The 10,287-nt window shown below is 37.1% G+C and overlaps 1 protein-coding gene across 1 annotated transcript in view; it reads left to right on the forward strand.

Moving 5' to 3' along the window:
• The window catches only part of phf6 (PHD finger protein 6), an 18,406-nt gene extending 9,449 nt beyond the window's left edge, over positions 1-8,957 (forward strand). Inside the window, exons 4-11 of the mRNA XM_015371032.1 lie at positions 2,540-2,673; positions 2,821-2,867; positions 2,958-3,121; positions 3,205-3,348; positions 3,885-3,989; positions 4,081-4,214; positions 6,280-6,409; positions 8,146-8,957. Of these exons, the coding sequence (XP_015226518.1) occupies positions 2,540-2,673; positions 2,821-2,867; positions 2,958-3,121; positions 3,205-3,348; positions 3,885-3,989; positions 4,081-4,214; positions 6,280-6,409 (858 nt within the window). The 3' untranslated portion in view covers positions 8,146-8,957. The remainder of the gene's footprint in view (positions 1-2,539; positions 2,674-2,820; positions 2,868-2,957; positions 3,122-3,204; positions 3,349-3,884; positions 3,990-4,080; positions 4,215-6,279; positions 6,410-8,145) is intronic.
• Positions 8,958-10,287: the final 1,330 nt, after the last annotated feature.

The following is a 10,287-nucleotide window of genomic DNA, read 5'->3' on the forward strand; positions in this document are numbered from 1 at the left end:
GTTATTTTTCTTTAAAACAATTCTGTTATGGTTAAAAAAAAAATGGTTAAATAAAGATTTAATTCGAAGTCTGTGTTTGTGTTTTTTATTAAAATTAAATCATTTAGCAATATTATAAAAAGTCCAGGCAGAGCTGCACATAAAATATGGTTTCAAATCTTTTCAATAATTATCGATATCGATCAATACGCATTTTTTTTATCGATAAGCTTTTTTTCTATATCGCCCAGCCCTAGTTTCACTAGTTGTATATAAGGGAACAAGCGTACCCTGGATTATGCGTTGCATAAACAAATAGCAGGTCGTTAACACCGGTAATTGCCCACAACTAATATATATAAATATATATAACCCTGCAACTAGAGAGACATATATATATATATATATATATATAACTATAGATTTTGGCTTTCCGCTGTAATAACAAGGATAAACAAATCTGGTTTGAGGTTTTATTGTTTTCATGGTTTTAAATGCTCCTTCATGCAGACTTTACTGCTGCATGTCAAAAGAAAAAAAAAGTTCTTCTAACTCATTTGCATGTTTTTCTTTGTTTATTTTTTACACCATCTGCAATACTCTCTTCTGTGTAGCAGCGAACGTAATGTAGGTATTATACTTAAGGGATTGCTGCAAATTGAACCACAGAATGCAGTCGGATGCCTACTGTCGTTACATGCTCATTCAGGAAGATAATCCTTCAAAGTCATCCATGTGATGCAAACAGCTGGGCTTTCTTCGAAAAAAAACATTTTAAAAATCTGACTGGGTGATTTGATGGATTGGAGATACAGTTAGGAAGTTGTGTTTTTTTGCAAATGCAGTTTATTCTCCAGCATTGGTCCAATTAGAGGTAAATGCATTCATAGATAATTTGCTCTCCTCTTGTACTTACTGGATCCTTACAGACTCTGAAGTTGTTTGTTTTGTAATGAGTCTCCTTAAAGGTATAGTGGAGGATGTTCTTTTTCCAGGTGGATCATCAAAATAGGTGGTCCTCTTAATTGTCAATCATTCTGGTGATATGTTTACGTAAGGCCATCCTACGTGCTCGTCCCCATTTTCAATTACAGGTGGTTAGTCTAACATAGTGGAAAAATTGCAAATCTTCTTTTGGAAAGTAAGCTTGTATGAGCGAAGCAAACAGCTACTTTTAAACAGAGCGTACACGAGATGAAATGGGCTTATTTTTGTATGCAATAACTGGAGATTATTTTATTATTGTTTTAAAAAAGAAAAGAAAAGAATACATTTTGGTACCTGTGAGTTTGAATTGTTGCCAGATCAAATTAACAGTCAGATCCGTGAGAGTTGGGATGAATGATAAAAACGGAGCATCTTCTCTCTATAACTCTGCCTATCTGTTATTGTCTGAAGACTTGTTTTCTCTTTCTGCAGCTTAATGAACAGCAGACATGTTTCATAGTTTAATAATTTATTTCTCATAGATTTCAGATTTCTTTAACTATACTGGGCCTCTTAATTCATTTCCCTCTCTAACCCTGATACTCTAACTTTGGTTTTTTAGCCCCTTTAGTTTTCTAATGATGCTGCCACCTGTGGCCAAAACACAGAACTGCAGCACACCTTTGCTCGTTCTCATAGCAAATGCTCATACTTGACTTTTTTTTTTTTTCTTTTTGAACTTTTTTTTAATACTCTTTTAACCTTACGTGGAGGAGCCATTGGTGTCTAATAAACTGGATGCAAATCTCTTCTGAGTATTCACAAAGTACATCTTGTATGGCTTAGATTTATAGTTTAGGTTTATAGATGCACTGAGGTGTCAGTCTGCTTCTCAAATGATAATTTAGTCATATATCATAAGTAGCAGCTCCTGTACCAATGAGGGGCTGACTTTGCAGCTGCATGTTTCCCTGATTCTTTCATTTTTTTTTCCAACAATGCAGTCTCTTATAGTTTAGACAAAGTACCTCTACTAATGGATTCAAGCACATTTCCACAGCTCTTTCGAGGCATGCCGCCACTGCAATGATCTCCTGATCTCCAAGTTTGACCAAGCAGCTGATCTTATTTGATCTTTGAGGATCTTTGAACTCATTTTGGTCCAACGTGTCCGAATTAGACTTTAGTTTTCACTGCAATAGTTTGGATAATTTTTATTTTATTTATTTTTTTTGCTGTTTGAGACCATTTTTCTCCCTGTAAAGTGCTTTTATTCTCTTAAGAACAAGCAGGGATTGCGTTTTCTCTCCCGTGATGAGATCTAATTTTTAAAAGGTACCTTTGCCTTTGATTATCTATTGGAGTTGATTTGAGATCCCTGTGATAACTGGCTGCTTTTTAAAGAAAAGATTTATCTGGCTTTGCAGGTTTTTTTATGTCCAAGTCACAATTGCTTTCAGAGTTCGTTTGTTGTGAATCTGAAGAAAATTAAAGTTGCCTTACAGACCTGTTATCACTTAGGAGAACTTTTTTACCAAATCCCCTTGCAATTCCCCGTTATTGATTGGACGTCTGCTTTAGTAGAAGGAACCATCAGACCCTCAAGCCGTATCTCTGGTTTCCTCCTCCTCAGATGTGCACGGATTGTCACCGACCGGGTGCAACCATCGGCTGTGAGGTCAAGACGTGCCGGAGGACGTATCACTATTATTGTGCAGTGAAAGACAAAGCCCAGATCAAAGAGAACCCGTCGCAGGGGATTTATCTGTGAGTCGCTTTAGTTCTGGACTCTTTCTGCAGAGATAAAAGCAGATTGCTTTTCCTCTGCAAATCCACAACGATTTCCTGCTCATATTTGACAGCGGCAGGTTTGCTTGATCTTACTTAATTCCTTCTTTGTGTTTTTTACCGCAGTATTTACTGTCGCAAACATCGGGATGCGTCACAGGATGATATTCAAGGTAAATCCTGAGCCTGCTTTCTGTTATATGATTGAGGCATGAGATCTAAAATGTCTGCGTACAAACGTTTGATTGCGACTGTTTTATTAGATGAAGAGGAAGGCGTGGCCAACGACTCAGACTCATCGCCTCCACAAAGCCGGGGCCGGGGGAGATTTGAGAAAAGCAGAGCTAAGGTGGCCTCTCGAGGCCAGTCGGAAGAAACCCGCTCCACTTCGTCCTCGCAGGCCGCAGACGAGGAGAGCTCCTCCCATGTAAACACAGTCAGCAGCGTTGGCTCAATTTCTTCGATTTGGTGTTAATAAACTTGGCTAATGTTTTGAGGGCTGTGTTTTAGCGGGACAGGTCCCCACTTCGTGCAAGTCCTGGCGATGGTGGCCAGCGATGTGGCTTCTGCCACGCAGGCGAGGAGGAAAACGAAACAAGAGGCGTCCTGCACACAGATAACTCCAAGAAGGTGGCTGCGCACTACAAGTGCATGGTAGGATGCACACACTGCTGAATGCTTTAGAGGTTTTCTTTGGGGGGATTCTGTTTCATTCAAAATGTATTTCTTTTTTTCTTTCTGTGAACTGAAAGGTAAATGATGCATTGTTTGATGCATCTTTTCCAAATAAACATTAGAAATGTCTCAATGTATTCAGCTTTACTGGGATTTTCCTGCAGATGCAGCTGCACATGTTTTAGCTTTTTCTTCAGCACTTTGCCTGTTCTTTATTACAGAATTATTCCACCTCATTCTGACCACATGGAGAACATCTGTTGACATAAAATCTTTAACTCTTGCTATTTTAATTCTAGTTTTCCTCCTGCCATAACAAAGCAGATCTGACCTGTCGGTTTGGGTCTCGGTTCCGACTTTAAAGAGCCACATTATTATGATGGTTATTTGAAATAAAAGACACAACTTAGTGTTTGTGGACCACATCAGAATCTCAGGAAACACATCAAAGGTTGTAAATGGGAAATAGTTTAGCGGGATGTTTTATATTTCTGATGATCTCGGATGTTTTGCAGCTTTTCTCCTCGGGGACGGTGCAGCTTACCACCACATCGCGGGCTGAATTTGGAAACTTTGATGTAAAAACAGTCATCCAGGAAATCAAAAGAGGCAAAAGAATGGTGGGAACTTTAAAACAAAAGTAGTTATTGAAATTAAAATGTACTGCCTGATTTCATTTGTATATAAGTTTACTATTTTTGTTTCTTCCAGAAATGCACACTTTGCAGTCAGCTGGGTGCTACTATTGGGTGTGAAATTAAAGCCTGTGTGAAGACCTACCATTATCATTGCGGGCTGCAGGACAAGGCCAAGTACATAGAAAACATGGCCCGCGGTATTTACAAGTGAGCTCCAGATCATCTAAAGCATGAATTTAATGCATGAAGTGTTATTGTTGTATTATTGATGGTTGCATGGTCAGGTTTTGCAGGAAAGCTAAAAGTTTTCTGTAAAATTAGCAGAAAAATGTATTAAGGAAAGTTTGCACAAACTGAAAAGCCTCCAGACTGGTGCTGAAGGTTGAGTCTCTTCAGTGTGTGTGAATGTTTGTTAAAGACTAAACTATATTCATCTAGGAAAGTCTGCTTAGCGTGGGTAACAAACCACACCCTGGGTACTTTAGCTGCATTTTAGAGGGTTTATTTTTAATCATAGTTGTGTGCAATAACAACCCCTGCAGGCAGCAAGCAGTTAGGGAAGCACATCTGCTTCTTCACCTGTAGAACTATGTGGTCGGGTTTATCTGGAGTTCAGCAATATCTGTCTGAAGGTCAACAGTTCATGAAAAAAAAAAAAATCTCTTTAGTTTGAAGAAAAAAAGGATGAAAACAACCTGGATGCGTTTCTTACCAATTAAAAAAGATAATCCTATACTTCCATGCATGATTATGTATGTGTGTGGTGTGTACACCATCAACTGCATTGTTTTATGCTTTGCATCTGGGCTTTGTTTGCATTTTTTTTCTCTTTTCTTTTTTGTGTATATGTGTGTTTGTTTATCTGTATGTTCTAAACTTTAAAAACTTAAAATAAAAATTATTAAAAAAAATAAATTTAAAAAAAAGATAATCCTAATCTGAGCCTTCCTGCTTCCTGGTATAGTTTTATAATTACTGGCTGTCAATTCAGGGTAATGTTTTTTTTTAATATTTTCTATCTGATTAATCAATATGAAATTCAAGCTGTGAACCACATTAGCAAAAACAGACGATGAAATATAACACTTCATGTCAGCAGCAAGTGGTTTTCCACAGTGAGTTAGTTCATCAGTAAAAAGACAACATCTAAGAGGAGAAAGTTATTAACTGATTTCACTCTGAGTCATGGAAACCCAAGGAGTGGATTGGCAGAAAAACTCAAAATCCAAAATCAAAAGGAAACTAAGATTAGTTGATCAATCGATTAATCAGACCAGCCCCAATCTAAGCAAATGTGTTGAAATGCTTTTTCTATTTTTTCTGAGGGTATTAAATATACCTTCATCGCTGGCCACCATCGCCAGGACTTGCACGAAGTGAGGACCTGTCTCACTAAAACACAGCCCTAAAATATTTAATAGTCCTTAAATATACAAATAATAAATAGAACAGGTTCTGCTTTTTATTGTTCTGTTAAGGGCAGCAGTTTAAACGGCCCACTTAGAGACCTTTCAGTGACATCCTCTGCTCCCCTCTGTGAGAACAATCTGCAGCTTTAAACTCAAACACTCGCTCTCAAAACCGTTAGAAAGAAAACATCCGACTATAATAAAATGAACACTTGAATGTTCTACATTAATATATACTTTAATATATTAAGAAAATTAAGTTTTTATTTTCCTGAGCAGCTAGCCTAAATGACATGAAAAATATTTTTGTTTTTATTCTCAGGATGTTATTATTGCCTTTGTCTCTGGTTGGTTTTAAGATAAAGGAAGTCCCTGGAAGTCATGTGAATCTATATCAAAACATCTGCAGTAAAATGATAAAAATACATTACAGGCATTTTTTTGGCAGAAACTAAATAAAGTGTTTCAAGTTTATTCAAATATATATTAATATAGAACATCTAAGTATTAATTTCAGTCTTTTTTTATTTTATTTATCCTGCTATTTGGTTTAGTAATCCCTCCAATATGCAGTATTTTGAGTATTTTTCAGGTTTACTTTGATCATTGAAAAGCCACGTCTTTAATTGGCTGGTGGTTTTGTTTTTTTACGTATAGTGTTACAAGTTGTGAGTGCAGAGAGGGAGCCGAGCACGGGTTGTCAGAATGGATCAAATGCAGAGCAGACCGGTTTTGAGCGAGGATGTGTGATTTTAAATGGCTGCATGTCGTTCTGACTGCACCCTCAGTTCGCTGGCACAAAAATGACGCCGTGCTGCAGGTCCCTTGTGTTTTACTAACCTTTGTCTTCTTTTTGTTCTTAGACTCTATTGTAAGAACCACAGCGGGAACGAAGAGAGGGATGAGGAGGACGAGGAGAGAGAGAACCGCAGCAGAGAGAGGGCAGCGACTGACCATGGAGGAACAGCATCAACGCAACTTAACGGCAACTAGGTGGGGCTGCTGGCTTAGGGATTACTATCAGAGTACAAACTCTGCTCTAGATTGGCTCAGAGATTACTATCAGAGTACAAACTCTGCTCTAGATTGGCTCAGAGGTTATTGCAACAATCCAATTTAAAAAGTCACACACAACCATAGTGGTATTTTTGTAAGTGTTTATTTGGAGTTTTTGTTAAAATTATGGGTAATAGATCATGACAACCACAAAATACTTTTTTTCCCCTTAAAGATTAAAGACCAATAGAATAGAAAAAGGATAGCTGCTGCTTTAAAGGTGCCTGTAAACAAAATCTGTTATTTAGTGCTGGGGAAAACAACTGATTGCATATCTGCACATATCTCAGTAATATTAGAAGCAGATATTGTATTTTAAGGTTCTGTTTTTATGAACATAAATCCAATACAATATGCAAATACTTTAGAAATAAAGTACTTTTTAATGAGTATTTACACATGGGGATGTTGACACAAACATGCAGATAATCAAAAGCAAACCTGAAGCAATCAGCTGCACACAGGATATTTGTTTAAGAAATAAAGTTACCATGTGAGCATGTTTTGGTTTGCAAAAAGGACGTTTAACCTGCCAACAGCTTCACATGTAGATATAGTTAGATTGCTGACGGAGCTTGGAAACTCAGGCTTATGTTTCACATAGACTTCATGTTTCTCCACCACCATTAAAAAATAGACTCTTGTTTTTGACGAACCGCAACAAGGTGGGAATCCTGTATTAACTAGAACAGTTTCGGCTTTAGTTGGAGAGAAACAGGCTAAGGATGCAGAGATCCTCTCTGCTAACCGAGCTCCTACCCACTGGTAGGTGGAGAAACAACCGGATTACGGAGATCTAAAATTAATTTTTAGAAATCCAGAATATGTATTTTAGATGGGAGTAATGTCATTTGGATATCTGAAAGTAACGGCCCATTATGCACGAATAGGGAAAAGTGATGTCATTGTACTAGTACGAATTTCAGATATCTAAATTGTTCATTTTAGATAGGAGGAATATAGTTAAAGGTATCTGAAATACATATTCGGTCAAGTTAATATGTTAAAACAGCCGCTAAAAATAAGTAAAGATCTGTAGATATGGGAAAAGTAGTTCTTACTAGTATAAATTTGATTCCAGAGTACTTAAAATGTAATTTTTACTGATAGAAAAGTAATTAGTGATACCTAAAATACAATTCTGACTAGAGATATTCTAATTGGGACTAGGTGGAATGCTTGAGTACTATCTGTCATAGAAATGTGACTAGTCAGCCTGCTTATTTTATGTTAAAACGGAGCATCATTATTCTTTTGCAAGTACCGTATTTTCACGACCATAAGGCGCACCGTACTAAAAGGCGCATTCTCAGTTATGAGTGCCATTTCCGTATTTAACACACACATAAGGCGCACCGGACTATAGGGCGCGGTACAGGTACATGTCCTCTACTACGTTTAAATACCTCTACTGCGTATTTAAAAATAGAGCGGGAGCAAAACTGAGTATGATTGTGCTTTATTCATGTATTTATTACAAAGTATTAATCAAACCCATCAAAGTCATCATCCTCTGTTTCTGAATTAAACAGCTGCGCTAAATCAGACATGCCAGTTTCCCCTTCTTCGCTGTCAGTCACTTCATTTTTCCAAATTGAATCAATAAAATATATATTGAAGGATCTTATTGTATTATAATTAAATATTTCCTGTCATCTTCTGTGTTCCTACAGGTCGTTGGTGTGGAGAGAAGAGGAACTGAGAGAAAAGGAGGACATGTTTTTATACTAAATCTTAGTCTACTCACACAGTCATGGTCCAGGAGTTCCCCTCGGTCTCCCTCGTGATTTTTTTTTTATTTTTTTAAGTCCTTTTTTCACCCGTCAGTAAGTGGACATGATGCTCCGGTGTGCACCAGATGTCGTCGTTATGGGAACCTGTTTGGATTTGGCTGGGTGGTCTCCACAGATTAGCGTTACCATGTTGAATGCTGGACCTTTGCAGCGTGCTTCAAAGCTGCAGCTAATCTCTCTCTCCAGATTCATAGAGGCGAGCAGATTAATGTCGTTACTACGAACAGATGGACTGATCATCACTTAATGCCCATTTCCCCCCCTTGAACCATCATGGAACGGTGAATCTTTTCCTGCCCTCCATCAGCCTCTGTGGGACTGACTTTCACCAGGGCTCCATTTGTTACTGGTCTCTCTGAAGCTGTGCAGTTTGACCTCGTTTCTGATACCACGTCTTAAGAATACTCTCCATGTTAGCCTTTCTTTCTTGATAATGTAATATTTTGCTACCGTATACGGATCATTAGTACTTTGGAATATCCAGATTTCAGACAGTGAAGAGTTTTGCCAGCATGCACTTGTGTTTCCCCCACTGTTTTAAAGGTGGTGTTTTTGTTTTGATCAGAAGGCTAAAGGGCAGCGTAGAGCCCTTTAAGTGACGGGGGGGGGTCGACTTTGTTTGGTGTACTGTTTACTTATATCTCAAATGTACTCATGGATGATTGGAATAGAAAATATTTTGTTTTACACATTGTTGGGTGAAGAGGCTCTTTATTCTAAGTCTTTTGGTCTGATTCATGTTGAATTTGAGGGATGCTGAAGCTATATTTTACTCTGTATTACTCCATACATCTAAATATCAGAGCTCAGCTGCTTCTATTTCATATTTTTCCACTTTAAATCAAGACTGCACCTATTTAATTATCTTATTTTAATATTAAAATACTCATTCCATTGGCAAATCATCTTATTTACCTGCTCAAATTAAGGGTAAATACACTTAATTTAACACATTTTTTACTAATTTTTAGATCACTTTTGCAGTGTGTGTATCTTTTGGCCAAAGCATTAGCATTTTGTTTACACAAGTGTAAAACAAAGAGAAATTTTGTTTGGCACAGCTCTCTGGACAATTTCATCTTTTCAAAAGTGCAGCCTTGACAAATAGTAAAAAAAATATATAAATAAATAAATATATATATATATATATATATATATATATATATAAACAAAACAGTAATATAAATATATGACTGTAAATTTACAGTTCTAACAATTTTTTTAATTATATTTATGTATATATATATATATAAAAATAAGGCTGCTCAGTGGAACAGGGGGTAGCACTGCTGCCTTGCTGCAAGAAGGTTCCTGGAGTCTTTCTGCATAGAGTTAACATGTTTTCCATGAGCATGCATGGGTTCTCTCCAGGTACTCTGGCTCCCTCTTACAGTCCAAAAACATGACTGAATTGGCTTCTCTAAATTCTCCTTAGATAGATAGATAGATAGATAGATAGATAGATAGATAGATAGATAGATAGATAGATAGATAGATAGATAGATAGATAGATAGATAGATAGATAGATAGATAGATAGATAGAGATATAGATAGATAGATAGATAGACACACACTCATTTTTAAATCAACAAAACAATTGATCTGACTAAAGCAGGGGTCCTCAACTCCAGGCCTAAAGTGCTGCAGCCCTGATTAAATGAATTACCACCTCAGTATGTCAACAGGTTCTGCCTGGTTATCATCCATTCATTGGATCCTGGTATCTAGCATGCAGGACTTGCATTCTGTGACACGGTGAGGATCCTGATTAAAACGCGCAGAGGAGGGAAACTCTAAACGGGTGTGTCTAATTCTAGCTCATTACTCTTTTATAACACTTCTCAAGCAAAACTGATATTCAGTTTTCTAAAATATTAGACGGAGATGTTAGTTTAATCAAGATTGTCTTCGTAGTTTTATAATTTTTGTGATTTGACAATCAGGTTTGTTCATTATGAACTAGAACTGTAATGAACTTTGGATTTAAATTGAACTTCTATTACTTCCTGGTAATTCGGGAC

This window comes from Cyprinodon variegatus, unplaced genomic scaffold (assembly GCF_000732505.1).
Source record: "Cyprinodon variegatus isolate N-32 unplaced genomic scaffold, C_variegatus-1.0 Scaffold52, whole genome shotgun sequence".
Classification (NCBI taxonomy): domain Eukaryota; kingdom Metazoa; phylum Chordata; class Actinopteri; order Cyprinodontiformes; family Cyprinodontidae; genus Cyprinodon; species Cyprinodon variegatus.